The 20,816-nt window shown below is 40.5% G+C and overlaps 2 protein-coding genes across 2 annotated transcripts; both read left to right on the forward strand.

Moving 5' to 3' along the window:
- Positions 1-3,293: 3,293 nt before the first annotated feature.
- On the forward strand, positions 3,294-7,478 carry LOC137286302 (uncharacterized). The gene is made up of 3 exons (XM_067818079.1): positions 3,294-3,531; positions 5,575-5,742; positions 7,249-7,478. The coding sequence occupies exons 1-3, from the start codon at positions 3,294-3,296 to the stop codon at positions 7,476-7,478; spliced, it is 636 nt and encodes a 211-aa protein (XP_067674180.1).
- Positions 7,479-14,714: 7,236 nt separating this feature from the next.
- Positions 14,715-18,648, forward strand: LOC137286409 (uncharacterized). Its single transcript, XM_067818262.1, has 3 exons — positions 14,715-14,806; positions 15,865-16,053; positions 17,593-18,648. Exons 1-3 carry the CDS (start codon positions 14,715-14,717, stop codon positions 17,627-17,629), a joined length of 318 nt encoding a protein of 105 aa, XP_067674363.1. The 3' UTR covers positions 17,630-18,648.
- The last annotated feature ends 2,168 nt before the right edge of the window (positions 18,649-20,816 follow it).

Below are 20,816 nucleotides of genomic sequence, written 5' to 3' on the forward strand. Positions count from 1 at the left end.
TGAAATAAATGACTTCTTTTACATTACATAGAGATAACTTACGCAGTGTCTAATCAACTGGTAACCTTGGTTAATTAGTTGTGTCCAACATTCTGCATCAAACCTTGGTTGACGGAACAATAGCATGAAAATGTTTTCAGGGCTTTCGTACAGTAATGAATATTGATTTAACCCGTCATTATTAATCACATTCCGTTAGGTTCGATTACATTTATTGAAATAGGTGATACAGTAGAAGGTGCATCAAGAGGTGATTATGAGAAAGAAGATGTCCCCAAAATCCAATACTACAGTCCTTTTTCTGAAAGATCGTACCGATAAAATGGCAATCAAATATACATTCCAAATGAATTTGTCGTATATGTATGAACATGTGATTGACATTGGAATGTTAGTTAAAGTCAGTTAACGATAGTCACAGCGATTGCTCTAATCTCCCCGTTCCAGAAAGCGATCGTAGCATTAAGATGGTCGTAACCATACTTTGACATAGGTTTACGACTGTAGCGATCGCTATGAGGAACCGGGCTCTTATTCTCGAAACGTTCGAGGCCTAAGAATCCGTATCTTTGATCGTACCCAATGTGTTACGAATAGGCCCAAGAAGTTCGTAAGGCTACGAACGCTCGAGAATAGCTAGCCAGGGCCTCTGGGCAGCCATTTTAGACGTTAATTTGGAATGCTGGATAGTCGTAACAGCTTGAGCCGACGATGACGTTCAGTGTCGGAGAGTAACGTTGTTCATAATATCAGTCACTATGTTGCACACACACATACGCACACACTCACTCACACACTGCCAAGACGTGGTTTTATGCGGGCAGAGACGGGATATCATATGAAATTGATACAGCAACATGCAGTAAACGTGGACAAAAAACTGACTGTGTTGCAATCCGCCCAGTTGTGAAAGGGTAAATCGTAAGGACGGGAAAACTAGGTGCGCCTAGTTGGCAGCAAGAGTTGTATGATCCCCAGGGAGTTGAGATTGAAAATACAATGTGACGATGCGCTGTTGTGATGGACATCTAATTATCTTTACGCTTTACGCCGCACTCAGCAATATTCCAACTGTGGTGACGGTCTATAAATAATCGAGTCTGGACCAGACAATCTAGTGATCAACAACATCGATCTGCGCAATTGGGAACCGATGACATGTGTCAACCAAGTCAGCGAGCCTGACCACCCGATCCCGTTAGTCGCCTCTTACGACAAGCTGAGGCACCTTCTGTGGCAAAGCATGGGTTGCTGAAGGCCTATTCTACCCCTGACCTTCACGGGTGCCTACATTTCTAGTAGAGTTTAACATGGCATAAAGCACATTGATTGGAATAGATATGTCTGTTGAATACAGAAACCATTGCAGCGTTATCATTTATTTATATATCCAATACACGTATTATGGGAAAATCATTACATCCGAATGAATGTCTCCAAGACTGTCTGTCTGGCGAAGAACGTTAGCATTGATGGTTAAAAGGGAAAACCTCTATACGAAAGTTTACTCGTCGTGGGAAAGCAATGTAAGTAAGTAATTTTCAAACTATTGATATTTGAGAAACCAATCCTTATTTCTATTGAATACTGAGATGAATTCACATTATTTCGATCATAGTTGACTATTATTCTAGATATTGTTCTAAACTTACTCTTTGTGTCCATAGTATATATCATTTGAGGGGAGATTTATGTCACTTTGAGGCAAACGTCCCCTTCAACAACTGTTGCATGCCTCACAAAGATTAGAAAACATTTTCATGTTCACCAACTTTAGTGAAAACACAAAACGCTGAAATGGATTTGAAACTAAAGTGAGTAATTTTAATGTAAGTATTTATGAGGAATAAGCTTCTGAAAAACAATATGTAGAAATTATCACACCTGATGGAACACCTGATGTATGGGTGTAAGGATCATCTTGTGTATGACTGTGTAGGTAACACACGTTGTATGGATGTGTAGAGAACACCTGATGTATGGTTGTGCAGGACACACCAGGTGTTTGAGAGTACGGAACATCTGATGTATGAGTGTGTAGGGAAAGACTATTGTATGGGTGTGCAAGGAACCCCTGATGCATGGGTGTGTAGGGAACACCTGGAGTATTGGCGTTTATGGAACACCTTGTGTATGATTGTGTAGGTAACACCTGTGGTATGGGTATGCAGCGAACACCTGGTGCGTGGATGTGCAGAAAACACCTGGTTTATGGTGTGTGTAGCGAACATCTCTTGTCATCATTGCGAGGCCTTTATGCGATACAGCAACCCTGTTTAAGATTTCAGTGACTCGCCGTTATCCATTCACGCGGCTTCACAAAAGGTCGAGAAAGGCATTCCTCGCCACCAACGAATCCTGGCTAAACGCCCTAGGCTCCGTTTTCACATACGTAGTGTTTCTTCGGAATTCAGCTTTCACACGAACAGCGGAACATTCCCCATGACGTCATAGTGACGACAAACCTGGCTCCAAGCTGACCCTACACTGGCGATACAACGGACGCCTGACGGGTCTTTTGGCGCCATACCTGGGCAATTTCACGCCATTTCGAAACGTAAATTCTGTTGGCCCGAAACGATCTAGAAATCGCAGTCACTGTTTTTTAACGAGCCGTTAGATATGAATGGATGAAGTCTTGCGATATTACAAAGCGTTGTATCTTCATTTGTGACGGACCTGAACAATGAGAATCATTAACGTCATGTTTCCTAGTGTGTTTTTTTACCTATCGGCTGATGGTCGATGGGTACACGTGATGACGACAACTATTCCTTGCTAGTTCTCAGTGCTATGTCAGCATTCTGTCTTCCGATGACTCGTCATCTTTGAGCAGATGCCGATTGAAGAGGTCCTAGCTTTGATTATCAACGAAGAAATCAGTTGATTGTCTAAGTTATCGATATGTCAGAACACTTTAGAGAAACACGATTTTGCTTAATAATGGGTGCACATATTCTATATGATGCTCGACTTGTGCCTTGAACGCAATCTGTGGTGAGCCCGAAGGGTCAAAATATTCATACAACCTAATAAACAGCATAATAATAGTATGATATGAACATAAATATATGGGAGTTAAAAATCACTTGTGTTGCAACTCTTCTACAACTGCTAGCCTATATAATGGACGATGTCGTCTAATAGTCTATCTGTCAGACGGCCGCGCTGATTGCCTATATCCATACGAGTTAATGGATCAAAAGATTTATTTTACAGAGGATTATGGGGAGACCACTGAGTGCCATTATTCTAACATGATATAATTTGTGTACTTTTCGGTTTCAGACAAGATGGTGCCTGCTATCACTCTATCTCTCGCCCTGGTGAATTTATCTCCAGTAGATGACGCGTTGGGGATACGTACATCACTGACGGATTGCAGCTCCAGGTGTTACCATAACACCTCCTGTTCCTCATTCTTCTACGATAAAGTCTTCGGCTACTGTCACGTGGATACTGTTGTGTACTCAGTTGTGCGAGACAGTTTATACTGGTATCCGGGCATGCTGTACTACGAGTGGAAGCATGGTTGGTTGTTGTTTTTATTATCAAAGCCGTCATTTTATCTGCATCCATGCTGTTCTACTTGTCATACGTGTAGAGTTTTTATCCCCATCCACTTGGTACTAATCATGGGTCTAGATTATTAATACCGCATTCAAACTGCATACCTATCATTTTTCTTGAGTACTGAATAGCATCCAAACTGTCCTACTTGCCATAGCTATTGGTCCTTGATACTGCATCCAACCTGTAGTATTTCTCATAGATCTTTTAATACTGCCATACCGAAACATGCGTCTCATTAACCTATTCAAACAATGAGTTTGACTTTTCAGACGATCCAAATCTTCTCGAAAGTGAAAATGAAAATGGACACCATAAACAACTTTGTTTACATTGAATTCCAATTCCTTGTTTCATTAGAAAATAGTATTTGTAAATTGATTTCTGTAGTTTATGTCGAGGTGTAGGCAGCATTCCTCAACTATGAAAACACAGCCTGCCCCTGTTTGATGAGGTCGTAAAATGATTCACAATGCACCTGGCTCACTGGTTACTCTTGTCATGTGCTTTTTCGCTTATTCAGTGTAGTTCTGTAACGCACAATGGGATTGATATAATATCAAGTCCGTACCAGACCGTCAAAGAGCCCTGTTTTCAGATTTCCACGATTTCCAGGTTTCCGTTTGTCAGAGCCAGCTGTACGACAGACCACACTCTAAGACGTGTTTGCAAGGATTAAAAGTAGCGTAGTGTTTGCAAATTACAAGTGCTTAGACGTATAAAATCATGCTGATTAAAATTTATGCATCCAGTTAAATGAATTAGTTTAAAAACGGACGGAAATCGGTAAACAGGAAACGAAACTGTTATATAATCCATGTTTTGACTTGTCCAAACTGTACCATATTTCCCACAAATATAGATTATTGATACTACATCAAAATTGTACTACTTGTCATATGCCTAGATTGTTGACACTGCATCCAAACTGTACAACTTGTCAGAGACCTAGATTGTTGACACTGCATCCAAACTGTACTACTTGTCAGAGACCTAGATTGTTTACACTGCATCCAAACTGTACTACTTGTCAGAGACCTAGATTGTTGACACTGCATCCAAACTGTACAACGTGTCAGAGACCTAGATTGTTGACACTGCATCCAAACTGTACTACTTGTCAGAGACCTAGGTTGTTGACACTGCATCCAAACTGTACTACTTGTCACAGAACTAGATTGTTGACACTGCATCCAAATTGTACTATTCTCAGAGACCTAGTTTGTTGACACTGCACCCAAACTGTACTACTTGTCAGAGACCTAGATTGTTGACACTGCATCCAAACTGTATTACTTGTCAGAGACCTAGATTGTTGACACTGCATCCAAACTGTACTACTTGTCAGAGACCTAGATTGTTGACACTGCATCCAAGCTGTACTACTTGTCAGAGACCTAGATTGTTGACACTGCATCCAAACTGTACTACTTGTCAGAGGCCTAGGTTGTTGACACTGCATCCGAACTGTACTACTTGTCAGAGACCTAGATTGTTGACACTGCATCCAAACTGTACAACGTGTCAGAGACCTAGATTGTTGACACTGCATCCAAACTGTACCACTTTTCATAGGCTTAGATTGTTGACACTGCATCCAAACTGTACTACTTGTCAGAGACCTAGATTGTTGACACTGCATCCAAACTGTACTACTTGTCAGAGACCTAGATTGTTGACACTGCATCCACACTGTACTACTTGTCAGAGACCTAGATTGTTGACACTGCATCCAAACTGTACAACTTGTCATAGATCAGGTGTTATATTGGTCATTTCGGCACATCTCATTTCCACTTACAGTTACAACTGGAGATGTTTCGCGTCTACTTGCAGTGAAGATGGGGTAGCCTACTTGCAAAAGAGTCCGTTCATCACGCTGAATACCCTGGTCCGATTCACCAAATGCATGAAGCCCATCTCCGGGGAACCTGGCACTCATGTTGCTGGAATATTGCTAAAAGCGGCTTAAAACTATACTCAGTCACTTCAGTATACTTGCAGAGCACTGTGACGAGTCGGCGGGTCGGAAGTTCCAGAGAGCCTCGTGGCTGTGTTTCCAGTTGCTTACGGTCAAGACGTCACACCTGGCTGCACAGTCAGCTGGCACCCTCCTAACCGCCAACACTCAGAGCAAGGTGGATCAAGCCCACCTCATAGCTTCAAACAAAGGTAAACAACAGAACAAGAGTTTATGTCATGCGCAACAAATCTGCAGCGCTCCCGGCTACTGGCGTATGAAATGGATTGAGCATTTGTTAACAACTTTATAGCTAAAATGGACAGAATTATCTTTAAAACGCCCCCACATTATCGGAAATGAGCGTGCTACGGTAACTTGTCAACGCCCGCAAAATGCTTGAAGACGGCCCATTATCAAGCCCGTTGTTAGGTGACGTCATAAGTAGCTCAGCTGTTGATGTTCAATCACCGACGGCTCGTTTGAACTCTGGATCATTGTAGACGATATTTCTGACTCACTGTCGTCACATGCACCTGTGCCAGTATGCACTTTTTACCTGTGCCAACCATAACAATTGTACCATAAATGACAGCATGGGTGAAGAAAATGGTCGAATGTCGTCACTTTCGGTAGTGACGTCATCTGGGATGTGCTATGACGTGTCCATATTTGTAAACATATGTCAGTGACCTCCGTCGTTTGTTGTTACAGTAAATGCTTCAAAGCCGATGTCGTTTTTATTTTCATATTTTAGCAAAAAATCTATCCAGTCCTTCGTCGGGCGGTTAGGGCCCCAGGCTTGGAAAAATAGTGTAACCCTTCTAATAATTTATCTAAGAGTCAATGACGTCATGGACATTTTCTTATGACGTCATAGAGAACTACTGTCCCCATTTGCCTTTTATACTGTGGATGATTTTAATGCGGCAAGGCATACATGCATCACGATAGTGATAATGTCACATGTACGATATTCATAAATGCCTGTTATTCTGGAATGATTTCTCTTTGAATAGTATGGATTGTCATTGCACACTGCCCCAGCAATACCATTGTTGTTCGATTATCTCATTGCAGATACAAGTAATCATTTTAGATATACGACAGAAAACAGTAGTGTGTTTAATTTATCAAAGTATGTGTATATAGGTCAGTCGATAGCCAAGATTTTAAATGTGAATTTTGACAGAGTTGCATACGTTGGGTGTAGTGGGACCCTGCGGTAACGGTTACAGAGTTTGGAATGGGAGTGGTGGGTAGCCCAGTGGTTTACGCGTTCGCTCATCACCCGGGTTCGATTCCCATGATGGGTGAAATAGGTGAAGCCCATTTCTTGAATGTGGTACTTGTTGGTCACTGTCTGTCGCTTGGCTTTGCAACAAGAACTGGTCGACTCGGAGTATAATGTGTCAGAGTGGGGTATTCATGCTTAACTGCTTAACTAACTCATAACCCCATTTTAACCCACCTCTTCATCACAGCGGTCTTGAACCACAATCGTGTCTTTTGATAATCTTGTGTTAGTAAGTGACTACAGTTTTACGCCGCTTTTACCATTATCAGCAATATCACGGCGGGGGGACACCAGAATTGTGCTTCACACATTGTACCCATGTGAGGAATCGTACCCGGGTCTTATGTGACGAGCGAACGCTTTAACCACTAGGTTACCCCACTGCCCTAATAAGTTATCCTTGAAACATGGTTTGTTGCAGATGAACGTCTATGGGTCGGGGGAGTGAAACAATCTGGCGGCTGGAGGTGGGTGAGCGGTAAAGCCTTCGACGACTTTGAGGCATGGGCCGACGGAAACCCGGAAGCTGGCAAAGACTGCATGATCGTGCTTAAATCCACACCAAAATGGTCTTCGACTGCATGTAGTAAAGATAGGATGTACTTGTGTGAGGTACCGATTCCACAGGAAACATCCTACTGTAACTATTAGCATGTGGAAGGCAGGAGATTATATATAACAGCGCAACTGCCTGGCCTCTGTGTGACGATTGAAACCTTTAATAGAAATGTACTACAGGTCGTTAGCACAACTTTGTTAAAGCTAACTTAATAAATATACGCATGTGGAAATAGTGAAATAATGCGGATTGTGTAATTGGATATACTGAGTGAGTGTGTGAGTGAGTGAGTCTAGTTTTACGCCACACTCTGCAATATTTCAGCTACATGGCGGCGGTCTGTAAATAATCGAGTTTGGACCAGACAATCCAGTGTTCAATAACATGAGCATCGATCTGCGCAATTTGAGAACCGATGACATGTGTCAACCAAGTCAGCGAGTCTGACCACGCGATACGTTAGTCGCTTCTTACGACAAGCATAGTCGCCCCTTGTGGCAAGCATGGGTTGCTGAAACTCACTCTCTCACCACCTGTCGCGTTATATCTCGTTGTCTTCATTCAAAGTCATTGTGTGATTAAGTTGCACGTTTTCATAAGTTAATCTACGATTCAAAGTGTATCAGGATATTGCACCAGCTTGGGAAACAATGTGGACATTTTCAAAACCACCATTTGGGCGTTGGATTTGTTGTTGTGTTTAAACGCCTATTTAGAAAGATAGTCTAGTGATTGATATCATGAGCAACAATCATAGAAATCCTGGTACGAAGACACGCGTCGCCGAGCCTTATCACCCTTTCACCTTAGTTCCACAAGTGCAGAGTTTCAACACGAACTCCACACCGACGTTATAAATGCCTTTTGTTTGTTTATTCTAAATAGAAAAAACCGAGATAAACATAAATCAGAACTAGCATAAGCATGACATAGTTTTAATGTTTCAGTCATCTGAATCATCAAACGTGGTTTCTTATATGTGTCATGAAAATATTTGTAGGCTATTTTGATCATGTTTATTCATCATGTATTCAACAAATTAAAAAATGTATTTGTTTGCTGAGACATCTTCATTTATTTATGCAGTAGTACAAACATTACCGTAATTGCAACCAACGTTTGAAGCGTGGACCTAGTTAAATGTAACCATTATTTATTCATCAGTCACCACGTAAAGAGATATGTTCTTCGTGCTTGATTACTCCCCGCGTCTACTTCTAATTAGCTGGAAATACTACAATACAAGAATGATAAGCTTTACCTGTGAAGTTCTAATCGCCGTATGGTCGCAAACATCTAGTATCATCAAAGATTTTCGATAATCTTTTCAGATAATTTTTTTCGGCTTTCTACCGCTACACTCATTACATAAAATACATTTTAATAATGTTATTAATAATAATATACTCTTTAAAAAAGTAGGGGATAATGACCTTTCAATTTGGATAGGAAGTGTAAAGGTTAACAAACGTTTCAAGGATAGATATTTTATGAACGCACGACCATTTTCCTCTATTACCACCCCTAAACGCAACGCATGATATGCATGCGCACAATGCAGTAGCCCCGTACACGTGCATGGGGTCCCATTCTTGATTTTGACGGGTTTTTTTTCAAGAAGGTCGAGAAATCACTTAGAACGTCTTGCATCAAACATTTGTTAGTGTTTGTTTCTAGTCGTTTGTCTTAAAATGGAAATGCAAATTATATGCCATACACCAATCATCTTTCAAAAGCGACTACATTCCAAATAACTATGATTGTAAGGGAGTGCAAATGGTGATGCACTCTCAAAACATTCAATAATATCATATCAACATTGATTGACTCTGATAAATCTCCTAAATATTTTTAATTCTAAATTTTTAAAAAATGAAGATGTCCTATTATTTTTTTAAGAGTATACATTTTATGCAATGAGAGTGGCGGTAGATTTTCCTAAACAATCCATTTCTTCACCGATTTCGTTCAAATCTGAAATATATGTAAATTATAGCATCTATAAGCATTATACAACTGCAAAAGTCTAGGTTTATATTTTTGAAAAGTATTGTCCAAAAAGAGATTCGAACCCTTGTGTTCCGAAAGATATGAATCTTTGTTTGTTACCGGAAGTACGAATGTCTCGCGATGTGTCGTGACCAACTTTGGGGCCCGATTTGCCTTAAAGGCATAATACACAAGTGAAAAGGAATACCTTATGAACAGATTCCATGTGTGTAAAAAGTATGGAAATAATATGAATGTACTGCTATACATACGAGTACTGACATGTCAGGACTGTTCACACACTTAGGAGAACAAAGCGCAGCAGGTATTAATTATGATAACATTATAATAACACTAACTGTTTTACATAGAGCTAAAAGATCCACTTACAAGTTATTCTGTGGCGCTGTACATGGTAGATGACTTCATGAAAGACTTACAGAGATGAATAATCACATCAGATTTGAACTTTGTTATGCTTATAGTCATCCTGAGTGATAGTGGGATCTTGTTCCAAAGATGGGGCTGCCATTGAGAATTCTTTAGCTATTAATAGTTTGACGTTGCGCACCAACATTCCCACAATGCAACTGCGGCCTGGATACAAACTAGACAACAAGTAAACGACGAATTAGAACATCCAAGTGTTAGTTTAGAATTATCAATCGTCCTGAGGACATTGCTGATGTTGTGGGTTGTTCCATGTTCTTATTGCCTTCAAGCATATCCATCAAACACAAAAGCATATAATCTCCACCCGCCATGTTCAGCGTAACGCAAGACAAAAATACAAAGACGAAAAACTACAAAGTCTTTATATGCGAAACATAGGGCAGTGTGATGTTGAACTGGTTAGTACTGAAGGTGGCAGAAAATTGATCGAGCTGCATGTAAAATATTACATTGGCAGTAGCTTTGACCAAGTGTTTATAGTACACACTTTCAGGGCTTGAAAACTTCGTTACCACCCGCCACGAGGATAGAACTGATCAGTAGTTGTCGTAGTTGTTAATAGTAATCCCGTGTATTTCCAAATATTTTGTGATGGTTAATTCATATTTTAATGTATCATATTTTACCGACTACTTCATTATCTCTGTGTTGCTTGCAGCCGTTACAAAACGGAATTAGAGTGTGAATGGTGAAGATGAAGATGGTTATAAATAATTAGTTTTGTGATATATGTTCAGATGTATACATAAGGGTTAAACTCACATAATATAGCAGAATATGTACACAAAAACACAAAGTAATTATCTTACCTCATTGATAAATGTCGTTTTCTGATTGGTTGAGCATGCTTCTGTTATTTTTTAATGTATCGCTTCCAAGGGAGTAACATTTTCTATGTGCCTCGCTGTGAATACCGAACTCGTTCGGTACTTCGTGATAGTAATTCTTTATCTCGAATAACATTGAATCACATGTCCGAGAATTACCGATGTTTTGCAAATGCAAACCGATGGAAGGGAGATAACTCTAAACATGTTTTTCTTGTCTGCAAAATCTACCGATGGCTTCAAAAATGTCTACCCGTGATTTAACCATGGAGGCGTTCGGTAAGATAAACACCTCATGTTCCACTCGCTCGTCGGGCTCAGGGAACAAACAAACAAACAAACATACATCGATCGCGACGGTACATCAACTCATGCCCCCATGGTGACAAGTGAACAACTTCAAATACCTGAAGATTCGCCTAGTAGCGAAAGCGTTCATCATCACACAGATGACCGAGTTCGATTCCGCACATGGGTACAATATGTGAAGTCCATTTCTGGTATTCATCACTGAATTGTCTGGTCCAGGCAAGATCAATTATATCATACAACTTTAATATCTCTGCGTGTGTCATGTTTATTGGCAACTAATCATATATAAAGCATTATATGTGTGTTCCGAAAGTCACACTCGGGAATATTCGATTTATATGCAGGGCGGTGGGTAGCTTAATGGTTAAAGCTTACGTGATATCCCCAGTATCTTGTGGATGGCACGGCGTAAAATAATACTCACACACTCTACTTACATGACGGTTGCATTTAAATAATCAAGTCGAGATCACACTATCAAGTGATGTATTACGTAAGCATCAAACAAGGTACATACTGTACATGCCTGACCGCAGGATCCAACCTTGTCGTATACTGTATTTCACAGCAAGGGGCTTCATCTTCAATACCGCTCACCAATGTGAGCCGAGTTACAATCCAACAACCATGATTAAATACTTCGATAACAGCCAGTTACAACCATATTGTGAAGAATTCTATGTGAAATGCTCGAATTTTATTGGTCAGTTAATAAAACTTGACGCTATCAATTGTGGATTGAACATGAGTTAGGTTTCAAATGAAATTTAGAGACTATCAATTCGGTCTTAGACAGATCGTATTTCGAAACCTAGTACGTGTATCTCCTGAAAAAGACTTATTTGGTTTTTTAAACGCCAGTCTCTAATTAATCGAGTCCAGACCAGACAATCCAGTGATCAATGATACGATGACCACGACAGCGAGCCTGGCCGCCCGATCTTGTTAGCCTCTTACAACATGCATGGGTTGCTAAAAACCACATTCTAACCCGGATCGTCACGGGTTCTTTAAAATTATATATATAGAAAATGCACATGTTTTGTACATTCCACGAGTTTGTTGTTAAATCTCAACAAATCCTGTCAAAACCGGCAGCTGTCCAATCCAGAGTTGTCAACACCTGTACACAATGTCAGTCTCATCCGTGGCTGGTACATTTATCATCATTTAAAAGCTCCGCAATCCAACAGGCTTGAATTCCGGATCACGGCTTTAAATGAACCGCCCTAACGCGTGTCCATAGAGTAAATAGAGCAATCTAATCCTGCGCCTGGCAAGGAGTCAGTCGGCAGGATGTATATTGCCACCAATTCATCCGTGTTGAAATTACATGTTTGCCGACAAATCTAATTGTAGGTAACAGTGTCACCTCTATTATCGGGCATGCTGTCAAACCGGGATTGTTTCTTCGGTCCCGATGAGAGCCGGGTTAGACAGTTTCCACTGTACTCTATTATTTGTATATTAAATGCATACAAGGAAACAGATCGAGCTACTCAAGTATCAAAATATTCAGGGTAAATAAGTGACAAAACTGCGTCTCTGAGTAATACGGATTTAATAGTGTTCTGAATATTCGTGGTAATGTATAGATACCTACGCCGAGAGAAAGCGTTTACAAAAGCAAATTGTGTTTGACAAAAACAGTGAGTAAGTGAGCTTTAAGCAATATTGCAGCAATATCACGGAATGGGACACCAGGAATGGTCTGTACATATTATAACCATGGGGGGAATCGAACCCATGCAACCCAAGCGAACGCTTTAGCCACTAAGCCAGCCACCCCACCACCTTGTTTGACAAAAAGAACGCGAACCAATATGGAAACATTACCAGGTTGGACGCAGAATCGGAACCACTTCAACTATAGAGCCTGTATGAAATAGATAATTATCGAATAATGATGTTGAATAGTTCAGTTTTGGCCCTTATGAAACATTGGTGAATGCTTTCTTCTGATCGTCAGTATAGTGACAGGAAGTTCCTTATGCAAATACGGAATCACTGCGAGTACCGGTGCCATAGTTGGCCCTTATCAGCTTATTACTTCAATATGGACTTTCGGATGATGACTCGATGGCTTGATGCTCATGATTTCAACCACTGGTTTATTTGACGTTTTACAAACCGGAGTCATATAGCCGTGTGGACTGTCAGGAATCGAACTAACAGAATCTATAACAATCAGGTTAAGGTCACAGCTAATCCAGCGATTTCACGACGAGCACAATCCAGAACCAAGCCCAATGTCAAGTCTGGTAATTCACAAAAGCTAGAGTCTCTCGTATCATGATTAATTATAACTTACAGATAAGAAAAGCAGTGAGTCAGTATATTTCCCCAGTGTACAACCATATCAAACACATTTATCACTGTTCGGGCCATACATAGATTTATCAATGTTTGTGTCAACACACAACCTCTAGGGTCCATCTAAGATACGTGTGCATTCCTACCGAATATACATGCTTATAAATGCACATGTGTAAACGTCAAGCTTTGCTATAGGATTATATATTTCTAGCTCTGACCAGAGGTAAGTACTTATTTTCTTCAGGATGCGTGTTTCTTGAACCAGTGAAGATCCGGGTTAGAACGGATCTTCACCTACCCATGTTTGTCGTAAGAGGCGACTAAAGGTAGTCAGACACGTCATCGTTTTTGAATGGATCGATGTTCATGACGTCAAACACTGATGACAAAATAATTCACAGACCTCTGTCACATATCTGTCATATAGCTGGAATATAGTGCGACGATAAACAAGATCCATGTTTCGAGGAAAGTAAAACGGCGAGCCTTCGCTCTGTTCTCCAAGCTACCAGCCTTCCCTATGTTCTCCAAGCTACCGGCCTTCGTTATGGTCTCAAAGCTACCGACCTTCGTTGTGTTCTCCAAGCTACCGGCCTTCCCTATGTTCTCAAAGCTACCGGCCTTCGCTCTGTTCTCCAAGCTACCGGCCTTCGTTATGGTCTCAAAGCTACCGGCATTCGCTATATCACCAAGTTACCAGCTTTCGCTATGGTCTCAAAGCTACCGGCCTTCGATATGGTCTTGAAGCTACCAGCATTCGCTATGTTCTCACAGATACGTTGCCCATTGTCAGTAGGTTTTTTTTCCCATGATGTGAAAACAATTTAATTTGTAGTATTTCACCTGCAACTTATGGATCGTCCGTCAATGTCTTTCAGACACTACAGTTGTGTATACCTGGCAACACAACTGAGCACGACACCGATATATAAAAAAAAATCACGATATATCTTGCAGTCCAAATTCAACACACCCGTGAAGGTCCCGGAGTAGAATAGGCCTTCAGCAACTCATGCTTGCGATAAAAGGCGACTCTGCTTGTGGTAAGAGGCGACTAACCGGAACGGATGGTCAGGTTCGCTGACTTGGTTGACACATGTCATCATCACATGTCACATGCCCCCAACTGCGCAGATCGATGCTCTTGTTGTTGGTGACTGGATTGTCTGGTCCAAACTCGATTATTTACAGATATCCGCCATATAGCTGGAATATTGCTGAGTGCGGCGTAAAACTAAACTCACTCACTCATCCAAATTCAGCAACTTTGATAATAATGAACATATCATACACTTTTCAAGTTACTATAATTAACTAAGCAACTGCTAAAATCATAAAAAATACATATGAAAACAAATGCAGGAAAGATGGATGTGTTCTGTATCTGTTACTTATCTGAGTCGTTTTTACAAACGTTGCAGAAAACAGACAATGTCCGACCACGAGAGGAGCACGTGTCCCTTCAGGAACATTAATATGGAGGACAGTCAGTTCTTTTGTGTTCATTCTGTCAAAGATGAAAGGTGGGTGGTTTTACCTTAGTTTACATTGAAACCAACAAAGACACTCAAAAGTCATGTGACAAAAGTTAAGTGGCACGTGCGTGTATCTGTGTACTAAGTTAAAAAATATGGTACAAGTGAGCGAGTGAGTTTAGGTTTACCCAGCGTTTAGCAATATTCCAGCAATATCATGGCGGAGGGCGCGGGGAGAGAGGGGCGCCAGTAATGGGCTTCAAACATTGTGCCCTGAGAATCGAACCCGGGTCGTCGGCTATGGGACAATTGCCATCAATAATAGAGATCGGGAAGTAATTACCGGCCACATCTTTGACAAATGTATTATTCCGTATGATTTGGCAAGAATCACATACAAATACACCGGTCTGCTTGATGCAGTTAATCCAGGCTAGTCCTGCCGTATCTGTGACAGCTGGTCAGAAAATGAGATATGCTGTTTCTTGAACTATGAGGTTGATCTGTAAATAATCAAGCCTGGATAGTCGATTTACAGAAACATATGTCATGTTTGGGATTTCACTTTCTTAGTAAAGTACAAATTCTAGTACTTTTTGGTTGAGTCAAAAATGGAAGTCGGACAACTGGTAGTCTAGACTGAAAACTACAAGTTGTCCAACTTCTATATTTGTGGAAGTGGCGGTGGCTGAGCGGGCTAGGCGGTTGACTTGGTGTGCTGGCGATTAGGTACCTGACTCTGAGGGTGCGGGTTCGAATCCCGGATGGGACTCAACCGAAAAAGTACTAGTATTGTACCTTACTATATGACAAATGTGGCATTGGACCATTTTCTAAAATTGCATTGTGTAATTATACAATTTACAGTACTTTACATCTGATTCATAAATACCAATCAATGAAACTGTGATGTACTGAGTGAGCGAGTTGGGTTTTACACCGCGTTTAGCAAAATGCCAGCAATATCAGATGCTGGGGACATCTGAAATGGGGTGAGGTACTGACATTGACATACATCACCTAAGTCAAGAACCGTACCTCACATGGAAATCGTGTCCCATGGAGTAAAATGATTATTATTCCAATCACTGAGCTATCCGTTCCAGGCACACACAGTTCAAGTGGATGAAGCCTCGGTTCCCAGACAGAGACACACTGGTATCTACATTATGTTACGAACAGGCGTGTTTCCTTGATGAAGTGGTTAAACAGAAGAACCAGGAAATACAAATACTTCGGAAACAGTTGATGAACGTCAATGAAACAAACTACAAACTCACGAAAGAATTGCAAAGGTAGTGTAGCACTTAATATACACATGTTCTTCAAAAGGAGAAATGTTTACGCATAGCATGTCATGCCTGGTGAATGAAATGGTAGTAAGTTACGTCCAAAATACTCCCTAACTGTCAGCTGATCCCAGCTAACGACTTCTTGAAACGTTCCCCTAATGTGAATACATGGAGGTGAGGTAATATTGCCGTTTCAATTGCCGTTCATGAGGATGTGCACATTCACAGCTGCATACAGGTGGATGTAACTATGTTTCAATATCCGTACGTTATTCCATTCACCTTTACACAGGATTTTATGTTTAGGAGATAAACAATGGAAACTGATATCGACACTGGCTGGTTACTTAGAACATATTACCTACGAGACCAACGCATTTCTGCCAATAATGGGTTCTACTAGGACAGAAGGTTTATTCCGCTGGTATAAAACGTCTTCTACAAGAGAATAAAGTCATCAACATCTGTATGTGATATTTCTTCCTACAAGTTGAAGGTACCCAAAGTCATGAATACAGTGAAAGCACTAGAACAGTACATTCTTAATGAGTTTTGAGAGAAACCGAGTCTCGAATGTTGTTGCTCTCGCAAATGGGACCAATATTGTCCGTGGTCAGGTCTTCTACACGAAGTTCACAATGGATTCTTTTGGAATCGAAGAAAACCGAAACCATGCACGAAATACTTGATAGAACAGACTTTGTGTTCCAAGGATGAAGAGTCGCATGATGCTTTTATTTAACTGACACAGTATTAGCCTCAGGCTGCTCCATGGTTAACATTCGATCAACAACATCAGCTGTGTCTCACGAGAGATGCAATTTGTTGTGGGTCGTCAATCACACTTCAGGATGTGTCACATTTTCCTTAGTGGATGCACCCAGGGGCTTTGTGATCGTGTATTACCTTTCTTCACCTACTGAATCGATGCTCCTAGTACTGAATTAGAAGCAGGAAATCATCGTCAGTTTTACTGATATTCGTACAAACCAATGCTGCCTGAATATCATTTGGTTCACAACTTCACATGCAGTTAGTGAGCATAGAAATTACTGTACTTTATACAAGCACACAATTTCGGTAGTACTACAAGGCTCAGAACGTTCCGGGCACGTCTTTACTGGAACATTGTTTCACATAACATCAACAGCGGTAACATTCATAAGGCAAAACTAACAGGTATATCCTAAATAATTTATAACGGATTTCACACTGAGAGACAATTATACAGCACCAAACGATCCCGTTCGGGCTTCAGCCCCGCTCGAAACTCTTGTTTTCCGTCATTTGAAAAAGGATTATTCACTTGAGTCTCAAACCTTTAAAGAAGTCATCCTTTCAAGTGTAATTCAGCTGAACTGTATACAAGTAAACAAAAATTGTGAACTCTCCGTTCCAAACAAATATTCCAACGTTGACACGTTAGGATGACGTGATGCTTTTTTGTTTTGTTTTCAAGATAGTTTGCCATGACACCAAACACCTTTAATTTTTAATCAGGGTTTCACAATGGTTTTCATTGAGTGTGTATTTTGTTTACAGACTTGAACGAAGACTGAAGAAAAAAGCCAATGCATAGAGGCGTATTGTAGTTCCTGAAGGACATTCGACACCTCTGACAGCTGCTTCATGCCTTGTGGGAACACATTGTGCTGATGACACTTCTCGAGTGTCCTTTGATCCATGTCATCGTTCGTGTTCATGCATATATCAACTTAGAGGATATCGTTTTTGGTTTGGTCGTTATTTAATGCCGCACTCAGCTATATTCCAGCTATACAGAGGACGTCTGTACACAATCCATTCTGGACCAGACGATCCAGTGATCAACAGCATCTGGAGTTTATTACAAATTAGCTCCGTTGATTAAAAGTGTGAGGGATCTCCTGGTTTTACGGATACAGGAACTGTGAAAATGACCAGGGCAGTCCAAAAGGTATACGGTGGAAGCTGTCTTAACCGGCACTCATCGGGACTGAAGAAATAATCCGGTTTAGACAATGTGCTGGATTGTAGAGCTGATGAAAAATGTACAAGCTACGAGAGGGACTGAGATTTTATGCCGGTGTTGACAATTTGCCGGATTGGAGAGCTTCCACTGTACATACGCACATATAGACAGTCTATATAGTGACAATGTTACTCCAGAGCTATACATAACTTCTGTATTGCCTAGATGGGACCGTAACGTTCTACGACGTTCTGCGTATTCGGCGCTGTGGTACTCTTCCATTAGGAACAGAAGATGGTAGATTTTCTCGTCCTGCACCGCCCCTGGCAGTCATGCTTTGTCCTCACTGTGGCGGTCAGGCTGTCGAAGTAATTTTCTTAGTTAACTGGCCTTGTTATTTTGATCTTCGGTACGATTTGTTTCCAAAAACGACAAGTATTTTGTTTAGTTATCAAGCAGTTTTCAAGCAGTATTTATCTTATAAATCCGAATCGTTAGTCCACGCACTCCTAAACCCATAACTGCGTGATGCTCATCTCCGTTTTGAGAAACTCTTCGACAATAGTTTCCTAATGCTGCGTTTTTATGAAAAAGCCTTGTGTGCCAGATGTAGCATTTGGTGGAACAGATATACATCTGTCATCAGCGTTATTTGTCTGTAGATATTGTGATCGTAATCTGCTAATCACTGATTTTGAAACGTTTATAGCTCGTGCCACAACGCCGTCTTCTTCAGACTTCCAACATGCACGCAGTCAGTACGGACGTGACAGATGTCGCGTGTGACAAAGCGTTTAACTGAATTAAAATCAATAACAGAACAGTTTTATTTCTGGTTTTGTCACCAAAATTTAAAACACTGACACGCTTCAATATAAATCAAACTGTACCCGACAATTATCGGGTATTTCATGCATGAAATTCATAAAACGTGAATAAAGTAATCGTATTCTAAATCCATATGAAGTCACACAACATAGTTCCGTAAATATCATCCAAAACTGGGTTACCTACCTTTGCAATAGTGCAAACATGCACGCATGTAGACGGGAATTGCATAGATAACATGGGTTTCCCCATGATACAGTATCACACTATATTTTTCCATAACATATACTAAATCATAAAATATACGGAAGGAAAAAGGAGAAGGGATCACATGAAAGTGTTCCTTTGTATCACAACTTGAGAAGACACCAAGACAAAAATACAGAAACGCTTGTGCTTTCATCTGATCCCTTGATTTTTTCCTTTGTATATTTCCATGCCCTGCCATACCGTATCTTGCCATACAACATAGAACTTTCAATCATTATGGTGTTTTGATGCGTTCAGTTTTTGGAATTCTTTATACCATCTTACGCTATGACAAACACTACAGTTAGAGCTGCTGCCGGCGTCTTACAGCATAGCAATATAGATTTCCCCTGCAAGAAAAAAATCATCACGGACATTAGAGATATGAGCCACAAAATGACAGATACTTTTCAAAAGCAGGACTCATATTGAGGAACAATCTCCCAAACAAAATCCAGGACATATACTAACCCGACCATTTCAAGCGAAAGCTAAAATCAGCTATCCAACACTATCTTTGCGTCCTCGTCTCTGAGCAATTTGTTTGAACTGGCGCCATTTACATTTTAACTTTAGTAGTGTTATTTCGAACCAAACGCCATCGACTAACGTGCTCCTTTTACGGACTGAAATGTTGCCGTGAAGTCTAGTTGAAAACGTGGTTAGGAAGACTGACATCCAAAAGAAAGTACACCAGGATGTGTTCTGTCTCATTGCTTCATGAAGCATATAAACAGAAATAAAATCACAAAAATGTAAAATCATAAAAAGACGATAACATATATCATTGCACATACAACTGATGCATTCGCTGTAATTTAGGGTCAGAAAATGAAATTTATTTTAAAATACTAAAGCATTCCCAGAACGAAACCTTCTGAACAGACGTGTCTAAACGGTGCTCTCAGAGCAAGTCCGAAATAGCGAAAATATAAACAGACAAATTTGGCCTGGTTTGTCCAGACAGAGAGGTCTGGAAACAGGGTCAAGGTGTGAAGCACGCATGGCCGCATGGGAGAAACAGTCGGTGACATAACCTAGTTGTTGGAAGATAACAGACTGTCCTCTGAGTGGGGTGTTTACAGAAATATTTTGTACTTTAGGCTCCGGCCCACATACAGTGTAAACAAAACACGCAGTAGCTTACTCAATGTGTTACATGCAGTACCGCTTCAGTTTCGACATGAATCTTTTTCAAGACATTATTTCTTAGATTGTTTTAAATATAATCACTGGTGTGAAATACAGGTATCATTTAAGGGGGTTATACATGGAGGAGAAGGTCGGGTGGTTTACTGAAGTATTTGTTGATATAACCGTCGTACATTTATCAGATGTAGGCTATTTCACAAACAAATTAATATAAAATACTGCAAAGGAAATACAACGGTAACACACAATGCGGACGCTGTATGAAACAGAATATCACTTGTAACAGCAATTTCCAGTGATAAGTCATTTGGCATTACTTCAACGCCACAATCTCCACCCGTCACGTCGGATAATAGTAAATTCCTAAAACTAAATTAATATTGTTGATATAGAACATCATGGACTGCAAATAACTCTTAACAGCAACAATTAATCTCATGAAAACATGGTTTAATATACAATCTAAAAAAGAAGCGCATAGCGATTTGTACATTTTATAATCTATTCATCACCTATTGTGTTCAGATAATCGCCAAAATATGTAACAAAAGCGTTGATAACACGAGTTTACACAGTCACACAAGTT

The sequence above is a fragment of the Haliotis asinina genome, chromosome 6, assembly GCF_037392515.1.
Source record: "Haliotis asinina isolate JCU_RB_2024 chromosome 6, JCU_Hal_asi_v2, whole genome shotgun sequence".
NCBI classification, from domain to species: Eukaryota; Metazoa; Mollusca; class Gastropoda; order Lepetellida; family Haliotidae; genus Haliotis; species Haliotis asinina.